This window comes from Vicugna pacos, chromosome 23, assembly GCF_048564905.1.
Source record: "Vicugna pacos chromosome 23, VicPac4, whole genome shotgun sequence".
Lineage (NCBI taxonomy): Eukaryota > Metazoa > Chordata > Mammalia > Artiodactyla > Camelidae > Vicugna > Vicugna pacos.
Window position 1 is genome coordinate 37,537,842 of NC_133009.1, and position 19,110 is coordinate 37,556,951.

Below are 19,110 nucleotides of genomic sequence, written 5' to 3' on the forward strand. Positions count from 1 at the left end.
CACCCCTCCTCTGGCTGACTTGGCCACCAGGCAGGCGGTTTCCAGCCGAGGCTGGAGCAGCTGTGATGGCTGCCATAGGGTCCACCCAGGGTATCCACGGGGGCCGGGCCACTCTCAGACTCCCAGAGGGCCCCCTGGAGAGGCCCTCATCCCCTCCCCGCGGCTGCCTCTGGGCTCCGGCCTCCGACAGCAGCACCCACCTCCTATTGGAGGGATGACCTGGTCCAGGAGCTTCATGCTGGTTCTCTTCCAGATCTTCTTGATGATGGCCCGCAGCTCCTCGTTGGCCTGCTCGAAGTTGCCTGGGGGCAGGGAGAAGCGGAGAGGCCCCAGAGTCATCCAGGCCAAGCCGACTGCCCTGGACAAAGCCACCAGGCACTCTCGTTCGGCAAACGTTGGCTGTATTTTCTCTTCTGGCAGCTGCTGTGCTGGGCACTGGCCTTGGGGGAGGCATCACTGCCCCTGGGGCAGCCCGGCCCATGGTCACATACTCACTCCACACAGGCCTTGGCTCCCGGTGCCCAGAGCAGTTGACTTTAGAGGCTATCGTCCCCATTCTCTGCCTCCCCAAACACCCTTTTGTCCCCCACGCCCCCTCCGGTCCCCCCTGGGTACCCCAGGCAGCCTCCCCACTGTGCCAGCGTGGCTCCTCCCTGGCTCTCGGCCTCCTCTTCCTGACCTCCCAGGAAAGCCTTCCCTGTGGCTGTCCTGGGTGCCTGAGATGGTCCGAGCCCCTGCGGGATGGCTCTGTGCAGCTGGTCCCTGTGCGAGGGCTCAGGGGCAAAGCCAAGCCCCTCCCCTCCGACCCCTCCCCGGCTCCCACCACGTCCGACTTCCTGGCAGCCAGGGGCCTGCGGGTTCAGTGGGGCCAAGTGGGAACTCCAGCAGCCGCCCCGTAGCTCCGGCCCAGACGGAACCCCGGTGCCCCCACCGCTGCGGGAACACCACCACTTCCCAGACTGGGTCAGACACAGCTGTGCGGGAGCACATCCTTGGTGACTTTCGCCCTGCAGAGCCCTGAGGGCATGAGGGTTTGGTGGCTGCGGTCCGGGTCCTGCCTCTGCTTCTCCCCTGACTCCTGTTTCCCACCTTTAGGTCTAAGAATGGCAGGATCTGCTGGAATCTCAGCCCTGAGGGCAGGGGACTGCACCCAGAGGCCCTCACCTTCCGTCTTGATCTTGAGCGCTGTGCGGACCAGAGCAAAGAGGGTGGCATTGAAGGTGACCGTACCATCGCTGTTCAGGGGCATGTTCATGCCCACCAGCCGCTGCGGGCGTGCAGGAGAGGGGGTTTGCTGACGCGCAGGGACCCCCGAGCCAGGCCGGGCATCCTCCCCTGATCTGAGGGCCAGCAGGGCAGGGGAGGGTAGGGGAGGGGAGGACGGGGTGGGGCATGAGGCAGGGGGGAGATGAGCTGGGGACTCTCTCAGACTGTAGGTCCCAGGGAGGGGTGTGGGGACCCCAGAGATGACTGCTATAAAATGCCTCATCCAATCCGGCCTCACCGACTTCCCCACCAGGACACCTGTGCCCCTGTGGTGGGCTCCCCTCATTGGCCGCTCTGTTACCTTACACGCCACCCGGTGTGGGCAGAACTTCCCAAAGCCCAGAGGGGGCTGGATCCTTCTCAGCAGGGTCACCACATCCAGATGTTTGATTCTGCCCCTGCAGGGGGACACCCAGACTGGTCTACCTGGCAGCCACACCCAGACCTCCCTTCCTGTTCAGAGAATGGCTGAGGGGAAGAGAGCCAGGAGCCTTCCTTGGGTTTCAGTCAAGCTAATTGGGGGTTCTTGGGTTGCATTAATAGAGGTAGAGGTCATGGATCAAGGGAGGTGGAAGCCCCCCTCCAGGGACGGGTGGAGAGCTGGAGACCGAGTTGGCGGTGCTGTAAGGATTAAGTGAGATAATGCGGGTCATGGTTGGCACAGCGCCTGAGCTCTGGGAACAGTCATAAAGCATGAAGTGATTACCTTCTTAGAAACAGTGTGAGGCAGCCGTGCTCCTCAGGGTTAAAGTGCACACGAGTGCCCAGAGGGTCAGGATACCAGCAATGCAGGCTCTGAGTTGGTCAGTCTGGAGTGGGGCCGGGGCTCTGCCCTTTTATCAAGCTTGGACGCTTGGTCAGTGGGCCACACTGAGTAGCCGGGGCCTAGTGAGTTCCCTGCTCCTAGAAGTGTCCGTGTGTAGCTGGGTGACCATTTCCAATAAAGGAAAGGGGGCTCCTGCCCTGGGAGCTGTGGGATCCCTATGACCCTGAGAAGTTCTCCGATCCCAGGCCTCGGATCATAAAGAGAGAGGAAGCCTACATGTTGTTAGAGTGGAGAGTGACTCCCTGTTGGACACTCGGACGGGGTCTAGAACGAGGGCTGGACGGTTGAGGGAGGGTCCAGCACAGAGCCTGCGGACAGGACTCACTTAGCCTCCGGGTCATACTCTGCCCAGATGGCCTTGAACTCGTCCAGGTGGTGGGGACCCAGGATGGACCAGTCCCGCGTGAGGTAGTCGAAGTTGTCCATGATGACGGCCACAAAGAGGTTGATGATCTGCAGGAGGAGAGTGGGGAGGCAGGTGGGACGGGGGCAGGCGGGGGCCGTCCACGGGGCACAGGGTCCAGGCTTCTCCCTGCCTGGGCTCGGCACCCCAGCCCTCCCGGACGACCACCACCCAACACGAGCAGCCTGTGTCACTCCGTGCTCTGGCCCTGGGGGGGGTCCCTGCCGGGGCTCCTGGGCTCTCCCTTCAAGTCCAGTCTCGGCCTCTGGTCTACACCCGAGAGCCTGGGCCACCGGGCCGGCCGGGCTGCTCTCGCCGGTTCTCTGTTGTCGGGCATCCCTTTGAAATGCAAGGCTTCCTGCACGTGGACCCCTGGTACCCAGTGAGCGGCGTCAGGGCCTGGACTGTGTCCTGTTCCTGTTTCTGTCCCTGCACTGGGCGCAGGGCCAGGCACACATCAGACACGCAAACTACCGTTTTGGTAAATACAGGAAAAAAAGGGTGAGGGAGCAAGGGCCAAGGGCTGCTGAGGGCTCTCGCCTCCGACGTGAGCAGACAGCGCCCTGAGGCTCAAAGCCGTCTGGTGCTGTTTCCAGCTGCACAGTGATCTCCTGGGGGACCTTGTTTCCAGCGTCCCAGCCTCCTCACAGAGGGCAGCCTTCTCCTCTGAGGAAGGGGGCGGGGCGAACGGCTTTACTCGAGGCCCCGGACTATTTAGGGCAGAACCTCACTACATCCTCCTGATTACTAACTGTTAACACTCCTTCCCTCAAAAGTAAAAAGTAAAACCTTTTAGCATCTCTTCTGGGGCATGGAAAAGCACTCAGAACACCAAGCCACACCCAGGACGACCAGGACAAGGGACAGTCTAGCCGGAGCCCAGCGCTGCTGTGTCCCTGAGCCGGTCCCCGAGGGACAGCGCGCACAGGGAGGAGGGGAGGGCGCCCCGCGGCCGCTCACCAGGAAGGCGCACAGCATGTAGAAGCTGATGAAGTAGTAGTAGGCGAAGCTGGTGCCGCACGTGTGCTCCTCCCCGGGGGCGTAGTCCGACTCGGGGTCGCACAGCTTGCCGTAGCTGCAGGCCAGCAGGATCTCCTGCCACGCCTCGCCTGTGGCGCACCTGGGGGACAAGGGCTCCATGGGCCTCTCACTCCCGGCGGCTCCCCGGGAGGCGGCCGGGGTGAGCACAGGCGGGCGGTGCGGGCGGGCTGCCCCTCCGGAGTGGGGGCTCCCCACGCAGCTCTGTGTGAGCGGCCCCCCCTCTACCCCTCACGGGACCCAGCTGGCAGGAGCTGACCAGGGAAAGGCAGTTTCCTGGATGGAGGGGCAAGATCGGTCCAGGACTCCAGCCACTGGTGGGGAAGCAAGAGGGAAAGGGTGCTGAGCCAGAGAGGCGGGGTCAGAGGTCACTGAGGCCTCACCCTCCGGGTCGACCTATCTCCTGCCTGGGTGAGAGGAGAGGAGGGATCCACAGGACCCTGCTCAGCGCTGGCTGCCTCATGCCGGGCGCAGTGCACACTAAGGCAGGGACCGCGTGTGCAAAAATGACTTAGAAAGCAGCCCTGGCTGTACGGCGGGGAGCAGAGCTCCCATCGGAAAAGGACAGCAGAGCCTCGGCCCTTCCAGGTGTGGGGCCCCCACGCAGGAAGCCAGCCTGCCTCCCGCAGACTGGAGCAGAGTAAGCCAGGTCAGGAGTCGGGGTCACAGGTCGGGGTTGGGGCGGCGGGGCCTCCTGCCTGAAGAGCAGCAGCACGGCCTGGGGGAAGGTCTGGAAGTTGTTGTTTCGGTTGATCTGGGTCCCATCCACCATGGCGATCTTCCCAAACATCTGCAAATCCCAGAGGGCTCTGCTCCGGTACCTGGAAGCGTCTCCCAGCTGACCTCCTCCCCGCCTGTGTCCCTACCTCCTCCAAACCCTCCCCAGTTCGCGCCACGTCAGACCCGAAGCCAGATAAATCAGGCTGCAGTCGACCCTTGAGGAATGCGGGGTTAGCGATGCCGACCACCACGCAGTCGAGACCCCAGTGTAACTTTGGAGCCAGTCCTCGGGCCCTCCGTATCCATGGTTCCACAGCCGTGGGTTCAACTGCGCAGCATGGCGGTGCGTATTTATGGAAAAATTCACATACCAGCGGACCCGTGCAGTTCAGACCCCTGTTGTTCAAGGGTCAGCTATGGGGGGTGGACCAGTTTTCCTAGCCGCAGGCTGACTTAGGGACTCAGTGTAGGGGGTGGGTGGGCTCCAGGCGAGGGTGGTCTGAGATCCCCTAGCCTCTAGTGGGGGCCTTGGAGAGCAGTCTGGCCCTGATCTGTCTGTCTGCAGGGTCCCTCCTGGGCTGCTTCCCCTAACGCCATCTCCCTCCACCTTGAGCTGAGCCCTGGGCTGCCAGGAGGTACAAGGCAGGGGCCTGGTGGGTGGAGGGTCCAGTCTGCACACTGGCTAGACCTCCCCAGTCGCCCCTCCTGCCCCCTATTCTCTGGAGATCCAGATGTCCCTCCGGCCAGGGCTCACTTGCCCCCCCTCCCCGCCCCTCACCTGCATGCCGATGACGGCGTAGATGAAAAAGAGCATGACGATGAGCAGAGCCACGTAGGGCAGGGCCTGCGGGTGAGGGCAGAGCTCAGGGCGCGCTCCACCTGCCCCGCAGCCCCGCCTCCCAGAGCTCGCGGGGGGGTGGACCCCACTCCCCGGCACCACCCCGGGCAGCCCCTGCAGGCCCTCTGCCCGCACACCTGGAAGGACTTGATGAAGGTCCAGAGCAGCGTGCGCACGCCCTCCGCGCGGCTCAGCAGCTTGATCAGCCTCATGACGCGGAACAGGCGGAAAAAGGCGCTGGAGATGCGGGCGCTCTCGTCGGGGTCCTGCGGGGCGCAGCCCCGGGTCAGTCTGGGGCAGGGCGGAAGGGCGTGGCGGGCGGGAGGGGCAGTGTGTGCGGGACTTGTCGTGGTGGGGGGACTTCCAGCCCACCTGGTCGCCCTGCTGGGCACATGTGCTGACCCTCCCTGGGCTCAGGGCCCAGGGCTGGCTCAGCTGGAGGCGGGGTGGGCGGGGCGCCAAGCAGTGCGGTGAGGGGACGGGGATTCAGCCCCTGGGACTGGGCGGCCAGGCCCAGCTCCTGCCTTCCTGGGGCTCCTGCCTCATCTCACCTCCCCCCAAGCTGCCCCTGAGCCCAGGACCCTGGCAGCTCTCCTAGCCCTTCCCCTAGTGTCCTCCCAGGGCAAAGTCTTCCAGAAGCTCAGCTCCTCTGTGGCCATCAATTCAGTGGCCATGCCCCACCCTGCCCTGCACACGGCTGTCCTAAGCCGGGAGGCCTCTGCCCACGTGCCAGCCTTAGACACCGGATGACTCTGGCCGGGGAGAGCCCCCTGCCCGGCTTCAGTGCCCCCAAACGCTTGGTGCTGGTGGCCTGTCACTAAGGTTCTGTGCCATCCAGTCCTCTCTGGATGTTCCCATCAGCCAGATGCCCCGTCTCCCAGGGCTCCATGAAAGCCACTGCATCCATGCACACTCCAGCACAGAGCCCCCACCCCACCCCAACCCGGACCCTCCGGGGCCTGCTCGAGGAAGGGGCCCTGAGTGCACCCGCCCCATGCAGTCCAGCGGCCAGGCCGCGCATGCACGCTGCAGGGCAGAGCTGGCGGGCGAGCCGGGCAGGCTCATGCAGCCTGGAATTACAACGTTCCCGCAGCCGCCACCCAGGCAATACAGTCCCCCGCTGGAGGCCAGGAAAGTCTGTGGAGAGAGAGAGAGGAGGGGAGGGGAGGGAGGAGAGAGAGGAGGAGGGACACGGTGGGAGGGAGGTGAGGAGAGGCGTCAGAAAGGACAGACTGCAGAAGAGTTAAAGAGAGAACAAGACAGAGAGGTGGGAGTAAAGACCCCAGGGGGCTGCAGTCAGGGTCGAGGGTGGGGGTGTGGGAACAGCGACAGGCTGGGGTCCAGGGAGCCAGAAGAGGAGGGGAGACTGGAAATGGGCGGGTCCCTTCTTGCCTCCAAGATGCAGCCCGTGTGTCTGGGGTCTATGACGCTGGGGCTGTCCCAGGGGCCGGGGGACATGGGGAAGTACCTGCACGTGGTCACAAGGGAGTCACGCCCCATCGCCCTGAGTCCAGGGGTGCTGGCCAGCTCCCTTGTGCCGCTGAGGCCCTTATGGAGGTCCCATCCTCCAGGGGCAAGGCCCTCCGGGGGAGTCCGAGACCCCCAGTAGATGTGTTTCTGCCCCCAACCTGGGAGCAGGACCAAGGCTTCTATCTCAGGGACCAGGCTCTTAGAGGGCAGGCGTGGGGTTTGTGGGAGCAGCTTTGCCTCCTGTTTACTCTGAGCTTCTCCCATGGGCCACGTGTCAGGAGAAGCCCTGGTTCTGGAGCCCTGGGAGGGCCAGTCATTGTTTTATCTTGATTACTTGTGGGGGGCTGGTTCCCACCAAGCAGCGTTCTCCAGGGCAGCTTTTACCTGGACCCCTGGTTCTCAGCCCAGACTGCATGTCAGAAGCACACAAGAGAACTTAAAACATAGACCTTTGCTGGCTCCCCCATGCTGGCCAACTAAGTCAGCTTCTCGGGGCTAGGCCTGGCTTTGCGAGGTGTAAATGCAGCCCGGGGGGTTTAATATGCAGTCAGGGGTGACAAGCTGTGTTCCAGATCTGTGCTGCCCGCCTGGCACCAGCAGGCACACGTGGCTATTCGGACTACAGCGAAAATTACATAAACTTAGACATTCATCTCCTCAGCTGCACGGGCCACATTTCAAGTGACCAACAGACACACGTGGCTCGTGGCTACTGCTCTGGACCCAGCAGGACACTTGCATCACTGAAGAAAGTGCCAGCAGTCAGTGCTGCCCAAGCCTGTTTCCTGGTTTACACACAGGAACGAAAATCAATATTTAAATTCAAAGACTTAACATGACTTCAGCAAACATCTGCTGTCCCTAAAAATCAGATGGTGACCAACAACACCCTCCAGCCATCCTCCAGCAAAGAAACTGCTCTGATTTTTCCCAGCCTCCCCCACACAGACTTCAAACTTCAAGAAGTAACTATTTATAATTTAGGCAGTGGCTGTGCTCTCAGACCCTGGGGCCTTGGGGCGCTGTTCCCCAGCAAAGCCGAGAGTAGTGGAAATGCACACACAGGCCCAGAGGGCACCCTCGTGTGTCCAGAACCCACCCTGCCTCATCGGCCCCGCCCCGCTGGATGGGCTTAGACACAGATGGAGTTCTGTCTGTCCCCGCCTGTCCTGTGCACAGGGTGAACAGGACCCCAGGCCAGGCCTGCCCCTGACAGCCAGAAGGTGCCGCTCCTTCCGGGCTCAGCCTGTAGGAGCTGAGGGCCCCTTGCACATGGACCGCAGTCCTGTCCTCTGCTGCTCCCTCACCCTCTCCCTCTCCTACCCCCCGAGGTTCAGTCCTGGGCTGGCAGAGTCTGAGGTGCTTATCGGTGGGCAGAGGGGAGCCCTGACTTTGGGGCTGGGCCTCTCCTGATACCCCCTTGGGCAGACCCACTGGGGCGGGGGTCAGCCCCAGAGTCTGCCGCTCTTTATTGAAAAACACATTTTTTGAGATAGAAATGTGACTTAGCCTGAAGGAATCATGCAGTTGCAAGGTGATTATATTCACCGGAAATAGAAAAGTGAAATATTCAAAGAAGATGGCCACTAATTGTGAGGCCTGTCACTTTAACTTCCAGTGTTAATACCACCTACCAAAAAGACATGAAATAGAGCTAAAATTTGGAAATTATAAATGGAAGAAAGAAAAAGCGACAATGTGCACATTTCTTCAATAGTTCTAGGTGCTTTTGTGTGATTCTCCGTGTAGTTAGGAAAGCCACTGCTATTACTGTATTGCATGATCACTTCATTTTTTTTATTCTTTATTTTTTTTACTTTTGTTTCAAAATTTATTTGATTGTAAGTTTATATTTTTTCTTGTTTCATAATGTCTGTGTTTAACAATCAGCTTACAAAACCCCTTAAAACTCAGCCATTGGGGTACATCTTCTCATCACTGAAGTGCACCTCCCTATCTCTGCCATATTCCTTGAAAATGGTAGCTTTTTCCCCAGCTTTTCTTTTTTTGTAATTGAAATATAGTCAGTTTACAATGTTATCTCAGCTTTTGGTGTACAGCATAATAAAACGTTAGCCTTCTGATGACAAAGAGTTCCTCTGCACAGTCACTTAAAAAACAAATTACTTGATGTTGCTTTTGACTAATTGCACTATATTTTGTGTAAGTAACAGATTATTTTAAAAATGAATAAGTAAACTTTGTACTCTTTCTAAGAGGGGAAGGAAAGAAGTCTTTCTAATATAGAGACTCCGTTCACCCCGCAGCACTGACGGCAAACTGGTCCCACACCCTGTGGCCTCGCTGGCTTGAATTCCAAGGGAATCTCAACTCCCAGGCAGTCATCTGGTCCCCCCCAGGCTTTGGCCGTCACTTCCCTTTGTTTATGGAGCTGCTGCCAGTGCTGGAGACAGAGTGACCCTGGGCTCCAGGCCGAAGTGTCCAGAGACACGCATCCCTATTCTCCAGCGCCCAAACCCCAGCACCAGAGCAAAGTCAGGAGGCTGCCCCCCAGTCTTCCTTCTCTTCGAGACACTGAGTCCCCTTGGATGCCCTCCTTCCCGTGGCCCTGGGCTGGCGCTTAGCTCATCCCGCCGCTCCCCCCAGAGCCCCTGAGCTCTCCTGCTCCTGCCCGAGTCCAGCCCCACGCTCAGGGTTCCTCCTGCTGCAGGGAGCCAGCCCTCCCCGGGGTGCTGGCTCTCACTCTCTCGCTCAAGGACTTTGCTCCTGCAGTTCCCCCCGCTGACCCCCCACCCCCCTACTCCCGGCGCTGGATACTCCCATGAGCCCAGGATGTGCTGTAATTTATCTCATTTTCCAGAAACCTCTCATTGGCTCTGCACCCTCCCCAACTTCTAGGCTATTTCTCTTTGTGGCAAAACACCTCGAGAGAGCTGTCCAGCCCCACGCTCCGCACTGCCTCTCCTCAGCCCACTGCGGCCGGGCATCCCTTCTAGGGATTCCTGTGAAACTGTTGGTCCCATGTTGCCGGAATCCAGTCGGTACACAGCTCCCGTTTCCTCCATGTTCAACACAATCGTCACTCTGTCTCCTGCACATGCTGGGCTCCTGACTCCGGGACACCCCTCTCTCAGTCCCCCTGCCTCCATGGCCCATCTCTCCTCAGCCCCCAGTCACCAAACACCGGAGCCCACAGGGCTCAGCCCCTGGACCTCTGCTCTCTAAACACCTTCCCGTAGGGGATCTTACCCACTTCCACGACTAAATGCCAGTTCATTCCTTGAGTCTCAGATTAGATCTCTAGTCTGACCCAGCCTCTGGGCTCCGGGCTCAGAAACCCAGGCCGACTCAGCACCTCCATCTGGAAGCCTCGAGAGCATCCTAAGTGGTCGCATCCCAAGCAGGACCCTCGGTTTCCGCCCCACCTGCACACACAGAAGCTCGGTTTCTTGGACGAAATCCTTGTCGTCGCCGCTGATTTTTTCCCCTCTCACCCTAAATCAAGCTCATCAGCAAATACTGTCAGCTCGACGTTCCAAGCAGACCCAGGTGCCGACCGCCTCTCACCTCTTCCGCTACTCTGGTCAACTCCGTCCCTCAGCGGGGCCATCGTGGTACCCCCGACCACACCCCAGGGCGCCCCTAGAGTCCCTACAACTTGCGCTCAGCGCAGCAGCCAGAAGGGTCCGTTTAGAACTAAGCAAAGACCAGGTTTAAACACTTCCAAGGGCTCTCATCTCGCTCAGGACAAAACCCAAGATCCTAAGCACGGCTTCCAAGGACTGATGTGGTCCAGCCCTGGCCTCTCTCTCTGGGTTCACCTCCATCACTCTCCAGCCCGGCCACCAGGCCCCCTGGAATCCCCAGAGTCGGCCCTCACCCCCTACCTGCCACAGGGTGGGGCCCAGCACCTGGCAGCCCGTGTCCTGCTTCACGCAGGGCTGAGCTTAAATATCACCTGGACACACCGTTGCATTCCCTTGCACTCTGTCTCCATCACACAGACCGGTCACACCAGCCACATGTGTCCTTACAGTCTGTTTTTCTGCCTGGTCCCCCCAGACTCTCTCTCACGCAGTACCTCTAGCACAAGGGGGAGGCGCCCAGTAAGCGTCTGAGGAGTAGACGGATGGCCGCCTGCCCAACGGGGCCGCCTACCTTTCGTTGGACTCACCTCCTCCCTTTACCTCCAGAGTAACATCTTTAGAAGTGTAGGGTGTTCAGGGCCCCCCCCCACTGCCGGCTATGCACAATTCAACACCCCCACCCCCACTTGCCTCTCCAGCTGGACCCCCTTCTCTCCCCGGCACACTCACGTGCTTCTAACCGGAGGGACCTCCTGGCGAGCCCTGAACCTTCTGTTGACTGGGCTCTGGCCTGTGGTGCTTGCACCCTCTTCAGGTGGCACCACCTCCTTGAAGCCTCCCCTGACCATCTGCCCAGAGAGGACCTCTCCCTTCTACGACGGTGCTGGCCGTGGGCCACCTGGCCCCTCACTGTGTCCACCGGGAGTCTGAGGTGTCTGCTCTCAGGACCACAGCCCTGCCTTTTCCATCTTTATAACCAGGGGGCTGGGCTGCACGCACAGTGGGTTCCCCACAAGTGTCTGTGGCCTGAACAAGCTCCTCCCCCCACCCCAGGGGTGGCCCCGCCACCTTGACTCACGTCGATCTCGCTGAGAATGACGTCGATGATGCTGCCGATGACAATCAGGAAGTCAAACACGTTCCAGGGGTCCCCAAAGTATCCCTGGGGGAGGGGACAAGGTGAGCTGTGGGGGAAGGGGCTCGGCAGTCAGCAGGGGCAGTCGGCCCCATCTGAGGGATGCAAAACCCCAGGGCCAGGCGGGGTTGGGCCGTGACACCACTTCCCGTGGCGTTGGGGGCCTCACCCACCCCTGCACCTCTGCCCTTGGCTCTGGTCCTCCAGAGCATGAAGTGTTCCTAGGGCAGCATGGCCAGGAAATAGGGCCTGGGGTCCTGGTCCGCATGAGGGGCTCTTTCTCCCCACACCCCCACTTGAAGCCCAGTTGGGCTTGTGGTGCAGACCTGGTGGGGGAGGGGGTGGGAGTGGGCTTGGGAACCCAGGATACAGTGGGATACTTCCCAGCCCTGGGACTGCTCTTCAGAAGCTTAAAAGGAGGAGGGGACACGAGGACTCACAGAAGGGGCAGGGGAAGCGCAGCCTGAGTGGCCTGCAGGCAGGGGTGAGCAGGCGGGGGTGGAAGTGCGGGGTGGGAGGAGGGCCCCAGGGAAAGGCCCCACCCTGTGGGCCCAGGACGCACCCTGGCCTTGAACGCCATGAGCTTGAGGATCATCTCCAGGGTGAAGATGACGGTGAAGGCCACGTTGAGGATGTCTGAGATGTGGTTCATCTGCTCTGACTGGTTGTAGTGCTGGGGGGGCAGAGGGGAGGGGCTGGGGGCTGCTCCCCATCCTGCATGGTGGCTTCCAGAGCCCCCCCCCACCTCTCTTTAGTCTTAGAAAACGAGGAGTCTGCTCTGGCTGTGTCGTGTCCAGAGTCCTAGCAGGTCTGACGGCCACGCCCCATCCCTGTGGGGGCCCATGAGGGGAAGAGGAGACGGTTTCCACCTGGTCCTGCAAGCATGGTTATCCACACACAGGTCTGCTCTGGAAGGACAGGAGGGGCCCTGTAGCAAGGCTCTGTGACAGGCTCACCGAAGCCTTCGGGCACAGGACTAGGAGGGAAGACCCCTGGTTCTAGGCTGGGACCACCACCACCTGCAGGCGGGGCTCTGGCATCACCAGCCTCCTATACCTGCGCACTGCCTTCATGATGGAGAGGCAGCTGGGCCGTGACCTTAGCCCCCGCGACCCACCACTGCGACCATCCTGACAACAATGTCCTATGACATCTCCCAGGAATCTCTCACCCTTTTTAAAAGAAAGTTGACAAAAATCCCACTTCTTCCCCAGAACCTTCCCAGGCAGTTCAGAAGGATCTAACGCTGCCCCGCCCCACCCTGTCTGGGCAGAGCTGCCTGATTCTGCTGCCTGGCTCGGCCCAAACTTGAGCTGTGGCTCATGAGCCTCTGTCTGCTCCGGGCCTGTGGCTCTGTGACTCCCTGTCCAGACGGGGTAGTGCGTGGTCCTACTGTTGGCTGTGTCTGGGTTCCTGGGCCATGGAGCTCACTGTGCGATTCTATTTATATGGCCCGTAAGGGATCAAATGCTTAATTAAGTCTTGATGACAATGCTTCCGCTCATGACACTGTCTCTAAAGTGTGCTCGTCTCCGAAGAGACACCTGTTCTGTGAATAGTAAATCCATTTTTCTTGGGACTGGAGCCAAAATTCCAACCAGCTCCAACATCGAGATTTGCAATAGCAGAAGGAAAACAGAGAGCACGTTCTACTTCCGACAGGGCCTTCCTCACAGCTGCCTCCTGCTTCCAGAACGTCCACAGCCATGCGTGAGCTCGCATGACCTCCTTAGTAACCTGTTGAGTGCCTGGCCACAGGGCCAGAGACTGCCTCTGCCGTGCACAGCCCCTCTGCCCCGCACAGCCCCTCACCACAGAGTCTGGCCCATAGCAGGTGCAAGGAGAGTGTGCTGGGGCTACCAGCCTGGAACCTGGCCAGGCCCCGCCCAGGCCCCGCCCCGTCCACCATGACCCGCCCCAGGCCCCGCCCATCCCACCATGACCCGCCCCAGGCTCCGCCCGGGCCCCGCCCAGCCCACCATGTCCCGCCCCAGGCCCCGCCCAGCCCACCATGTCCCGCCCCAGGCCCCGCCCAGCCCACCATGACCCGCCCCAGGCTCCGCCCGGGCCCCGCCCAGCCCACCATGTTCCGCCCCAGGCCCTGACCGGGCCCCGCCCCGCCCACCATGACCCGCCCCAGGCCCCGCCCAGCCCACCATGTCCCGCCCCAGGCCCCGCCCAGCCCACCATGTCCCGCCCAGGCCCCGCCCGTCCAGCGCCTGTCTCGGGTCCTCCCTCACCTGCATGCCCAGGCAGATGGTGTTGAGCATGATGAGGGCGAACATCAGGTACTCGAAGTAGGAGGAGGTGACGACGTACCACACCTGGTACTGGTATGGGTTTTTGGGGATGTAGCACCTCAGGGGGCGGGCCTTCAGGGCGTACTGCACACACTGGCGCTGAGACAGGACATGGCGCGCAGGTCAGCACCCGGAGCCCTTCCCTCCGCCCTCCCCATGCCCAGGCCCATGGGCTGGAAGGACCCAGCATTCAGCAGGCCAAGGGCGGCTGTGGCTAAGGGCCCCTGCCAGGCTGTTCAGGGGAAGAGCCGCACCGAGCCGCCCACAAGCCATCAGAGCCCATCCCTAGCACGGCTCCCCCGTCCCAGGGGCTCTGGGGATTGTGAAGGTTCCAAGAGGAAACCCCACCTGACCACTGCGTGCTGCTTCAGATGGGAGACGGGTTGGAGGTGGGGCTGGGCATCAGACGGAGGGTGTGGGGTCACCCCGCCCCCGCCCGAGGGCCCCCTTCCCTGCCCCAAGCCTCGGCCGGGCTGGCAGAGGCCTCTGGCAGGCGGTCCAGCAGCTACCTGGTTCTTGTCCAGCTCGCAGTTCTTGTACTCCGTCTCCCCCTGCTCCTGGAAGGTGACGATGACAAAGCCCACGAAGATGTTCATCATGAAGAAGGCGATGAGGATGATGTAGATGATGAAGAAGATGGCCATCTCCACACGGTGGTTGTACACGGGGCCCTTGTCCTCCTCATTAGCATCAATGGCCTTGTACAGCAGCCTGGGGAGGGCAGAGGGAAGGCTAGGCTGGGCTGGGCTGGGTGTTGAGGCGGAGCTAGGCCAGGAAGGCTGGGCTTCATTCCACTGGCCATGGACACCTAAACCGGCTTTCCAGACCGTCATGCAATGGGGGAGAAGCTAGGACCCTGCCAGGAGGCTGGACCACATCCTGGAATGGGACGCGCCGCGCCCCCTCATCGCCCAGTCGGGCTCCACTGCGGGCAGAGGCCCACTCCCGCTTGAGTCCCCTGGTTGGGCTGTCTCTCGAGGGACCAGTCAGCACACCAGTCCTGCACGCACACCGTGTGGCTTGCTGAGCACCTGCCACATCTGGCAGAGTGTAAGATGGCGTGAGTTGCCCCCTGGTGTGGCCCCGACCGAAGCTGGGTGGGCAGGGTCCCAGCCCCCACTCACTCCGGCCATCCCTCGAAGGTGGACACCGTGAAGAGTGACATCATGGCCGAGAGCACGTTGTCGAAGTGGAAGTCGTTGTGTATCCACTGGCGGGGACGCAACTCCACCTGCGTGGGGTCCCCATCCTTGTACACGTAGTAGTAGCCCCTGAGGTGGGGGGGCTCAGTCACCGCACTGTGCACCTGGTTCCTCGCCCCACCCGCCCCCCATCCTCCAGGCCCTGAGGGTGAGGGTGCGGGAAGGAGGGGAGGTCTAGACCAGGGTCACCCAAGGGAGGGGTTTCTGTGAGGGTCCTTCCTGGGCCCAGGTTCCTCAGTCCCCCAGTGGGAAGACCGCCCTGCCCCTCAGGCCAGCCCCCTCCATGCAGGGGTCCCTCCGGCATGCACACCTGCACTCCTCCTCTGTCATCTTGGACACATCATTGCAGCTGAAGAACTTCCCCTGCATCCGGGAGGGAGGAAGGGAGACAGGCTGTCATGGAAACAGGATTGAAAGATGCCGTGGAAGGGAGGAGGGAAGGCAGGGCCTGGGTCTTCCTCTTGGAGGGCGGAAGGCAGCCTGACCATCAAGACAAGGCCCCAGGACAGCCCACTGGTCCCTCAGCCACCCTGAGGCCCCTACCGGGCAGACAGCCGGGAGGTGGGGAGCCAGCTCCTTAGAGGACTGAGTTTGCTGGGTGCCCCAGGCTGGGCCTGAGGAAGGGAAATACACTGATTTCCAGGTGGAAGTGAAGAGACGAGGTCCCCCAGGAAAGTGAGAGCAGCAGGAGGGCAGCTTCCAGACGCGACACCGGTGACCCCACCCCTGGCAGCTCCCAGGAAGACGAAGGACGCCAGGCCCACTTGCAGGCGCGCGGAGGGCAGAGGCCCAGCTGCCTGAGGAGCTGGAGCTGCTGGGGCGGGGCGGGCGTGTGTCAGACAGCCCGGCGGGGTGAAGGAGTGGGGGGGAGTAGCAGGGAGGGTGGTGGCAGGGCCGGCAGGTGGGGCCTTCACCTGGGACAGCCAGGAGGACAGCAGGTACTGGTGGTGATGGTGGCCCACAGAGCCTGGGGATCAGGGAGGGACATCACCCAGGAGCCCAATTCAGACTCACGACAGCTTCGCCCTAAACCTGTGCATGCTGGACCTCTGCCTTCACAGTGCGGGGCGCCTTTGCTTAGAGGGGAAATGGACCAGCTCCTGCCTTGGCCCGAGAGCTGGCACCGGAGCTGGGGAAGTGAGGGCAGGCCAGGGCTCACCTTGAAGAGCTGGACACCGATGCAGGCGAACATGAACTGGAGCAGCGTGGTGACCAGGACGATGTTCCCGATGGTGCGGATGGCCACAAACACGCACTGCACCACGTGCTGCAGAGGGAGGCCAGTCAGCGTGGTCCCCGCCTCATCACCAGTCCCAGCTTGTGGGGGGCAGAGAGGGGTCCGTGGGCGGCACGGCTTCCCAGCCTCCCCCTCAACCCTGGTGGCTGGGCTGAGATGTCCGAGGTCAGCCCTGGCAGCCCTGTCCCTTCCAGGGTCCTGCCGGGCCCTCTCTCACCTTCAGCCCTTTGGCTCTGTTGATGGCCCGGAGTGGTCGGAGCACTCTCAGTACCCTCAGGATTTTCACCACAGAGATGGTGCTGGACCTGGGGGAGCGGCAGGAGGATGCTGAGGGCTGCCCTCTCCAGCCCTCCACCTGCCTCCTGCCCCCAGCTCTCCACACTCACCCCTTCCCTCAAGCTGCCTGTGCGCCTGCCTGGGATAAAGGGGCCCTGCTCCCAGGGCTAGTATTGCATCACTGTTGGAAGGGTTTCCTCCAGGGCTGCCCCAGACCCCGCCTCTCCCATCAGACAGGAGCGCCTGGACATGGGGCCATGCTCCCTGTGGGGCAGGGCAGGACCACCTTCTCCCCTCTGCACCCCCTCCTGGTCTGCAGCAACACTCTACCCACTAAGCCCTGTCACTTCAGTCCAGCTGGGGACAACCCAAGGGACCCTCGACCCCCATCAGTGGCCCCGAGAGACCCTCCCCGTGCGGCTTGGTGCCGACCAACCAACATTGGTGGGCTCCCACTCTGGGACCCCGGGCCGCCTCGCTCACTCAAGTCCCATGGAGATGAGGGACACGGCCACCACCAGCAGGTCCAGCATGTTGAAGTAGTTGCGGCAGAAGGAGCCCTTGTGCAGGAAGGCCCCGTAGGTGGTCATCTGGGGAGAGAGGCAGCACCCCGGGGGGGAGGAGACTGGGGACTCTCCTTGCTGGGTCCTCAGCGCACTGCCCCACCCTCTGCTCCTGGCCCTGAGAGCACGGGGACCTCTCCCAGGCAGCAAGGCCACGGGAGCCCTGGGGCTCCTTCCGCACGGAACCATGGAGGGGAAAGCCGCCCCACCCCCTGCAGAGCCGTACAACTGCTCCTCCACCCCGGAAAGCGTCCTCAGGAGTCAGCTGCGCGCTGGGCATTGCTGGGTCAGGCTGAACTGCTGTCAAGGACTGAAAACCTTGCTCAGGCCTCTGACCCCCTCCTCCTCCACATCCCTGGACCCGCCTTCTCACTCGCCTCTCAGCGTCTTTCACGTGGTCCCTAATGATCTCCCATGCCCCCGCACAAACACGCAACGCCCTTAAATTCTGGCCAGCTGAAGCCTTTTCTGGCATTCAAGGCCCTGTATGATTTCATCTCAACTTCTCTTTCCAGCTGCTAAACCCAGACCACCGACTCCCCTGCATGTATGCTATACACCAGCCCAGAGGGGCCACTTTCTCCTCTCTGAGCATGTCCCAAACATTGCTTTACAATGCATTTGTCATTGTCTTGTCCTCCTGAGCGGCCCCTCCTCTCTCTGATGGAGTCCTATCCAACTCCAAGGCCTAAAATCACCACCTTCAGGAAGTCCTCTTGGACCTCAGGGAAGACACTGTCTCCCTCTGATCAACTCTTAAAAATCAAGGCCCTGAACGAAGGGACTGTCCACCTTTCACACTGCAGCCTGCTCTGGGCCTGCTCCCCCTGCCCGGCTCCCCGCTCCCCTCCTGGGTCATGGAGGTGAAAGCTGGGGCTACTGGGTCTCTGATCCCCAGTCCCCACCATCATGGTGTGAACCTAGTGCGTCCACCTTGAGAAACAGGAGTGATGCGCTGTGGACAGGGAGAGGGAGGGTCGGGAGAGGGCGGAGCTGCCAGAAGCCCACCCAGGTCAGCGGTCACTTCTCTGGGGTCCTGGGAGGAGGTCTCTCAGTCACTGGTAACAAAGGCCTGTGAACAAACTGCTGCTCCCGAGTCTACTCCTAGGCTACTGTGCCTTCACTCTGGAGGAAAGTGCCCAACGCTTCACGGACACTGACGGTGCTCTGCTGAGGAGCTCATGGGCTGCAAGTTGACTGTGCTTCATGCCTGCACACGCACCTGCTGGCCCACTCACCTCGGACTATGAGCTGAAACCACTGGTCTCCTGGGCCCCACCAGTCTTTCCCTGCTGCCCTCAGCCTTCTTCTTGCTTTTCCCTCCTCCCTGCAACCCAGCCCCTAAGTGAGCAAAGCCTGTGTAACTGGGAGCCACATGTGCTCTGGGTCCCGGCCTGGAGATGCCCCTCACCCAGCCTGTCCCACTGCCTTCACTCACCTTGAGGACAATCTCCACAGTGAAGACAGAGGTGAATGCGATATCAAAATACCCAAGGATCTGGTGGCCAGGCAGAAGTCATGAGAAGAGAGGAAGAGTGATGATCTCATCAGGGTCTTCACCCCACCACCATCACCACCATCACCTCCACAATCATCATCACTATCATCACCACCACCACCATCACAGTCATCAGCATCAGTATCACCGTCATCACCACCATCATCACTACCATCACCACCACCATCATCACCACCACCATCATCACCACCATCATCACCACCATCACCACCACCATCATCACCACCACCATCATCACCACCATCACCACCACCATCATCACCACCATCATCACCACCATCACCACCACCATCATCACCACCACCATCATCACCACCATCACCACCACCATCATCACCACCATCATCACCTCCACAATCATCACCACCATCATCACCACCATCACCACCACCATCATCACCTCCACAATCATCATCACCATCATCATCACCATCATCAGCATCATAAGCATCAGCATCACTATCATCCCCACCACCACCATCACCACCACCACCATCACCATCAGCAGCAGCATCATCATCATCACCACCATCCCCATCCCCACCATTATCACTGCTAAAACCCGGCAACAAGAGCCTGTCTATGCCACATGCTGTGACAACACTGTTCAGAAGGAGTGGGTTGGGCAGTCTTGGCCCTCCCAGGATTTAAACGCTAAACAACTCTGATGCCTACAGTTACACAGAGGATACCGCTGAGCCCCGGGCATCAGAGTGAGGTGTGCGGGTGATGGAGGCTTGGAGCGGGGAGGGGTGCTGGGCTGGGTGCT

General features: G+C 61.0%; 1 protein-coding gene across 1 annotated transcript in view; it reads right to left on the reverse strand.

The window, feature by feature from the left end:
- CACNA1S (calcium voltage-gated channel subunit alpha1 S) overlaps positions 1–19,110 on the reverse strand; it is a 58,878-nt gene that overhangs the window by 5,122 nt on the left and 34,646 nt on the right. Inside the window, exons 19-37 of the mRNA XM_072948263.1 lie at positions 18,261–18,320; positions 16,743–16,849; positions 16,201–16,288; positions 15,906–16,013; positions 15,057–15,109; positions 14,669–14,815; positions 14,054–14,255; positions 13,485–13,643; positions 11,807–11,917; positions 11,188–11,271; positions 6,172–6,228; positions 5,229–5,357; positions 5,032–5,097; positions 4,232–4,323; positions 3,456–3,615; positions 2,418–2,545; positions 1,568–1,664; positions 1,165–1,267; positions 201–302 (exon numbers count right to left, since the gene is read on the reverse strand). Coding sequence (XP_072804364.1) covers positions 201–302; positions 1,165–1,267; positions 1,568–1,664; positions 2,418–2,545; positions 3,456–3,615; positions 4,232–4,323; positions 5,032–5,097; positions 5,229–5,357; positions 6,172–6,228; positions 11,188–11,271; positions 11,807–11,917; positions 13,485–13,643; positions 14,054–14,255; positions 14,669–14,815; positions 15,057–15,109; positions 15,906–16,013; positions 16,201–16,288; positions 16,743–16,849; positions 18,261–18,320 — 2,053 coding nt within the window. The remainder of the gene's footprint in view (positions 1–200; positions 303–1,164; positions 1,268–1,567; positions 1,665–2,417; positions 2,546–3,455; positions 3,616–4,231; positions 4,324–5,031; positions 5,098–5,228; positions 5,358–6,171; positions 6,229–11,187; positions 11,272–11,806; positions 11,918–13,484; positions 13,644–14,053; positions 14,256–14,668; positions 14,816–15,056; positions 15,110–15,905; positions 16,014–16,200; positions 16,289–16,742; positions 16,850–18,260; positions 18,321–19,110) is intronic.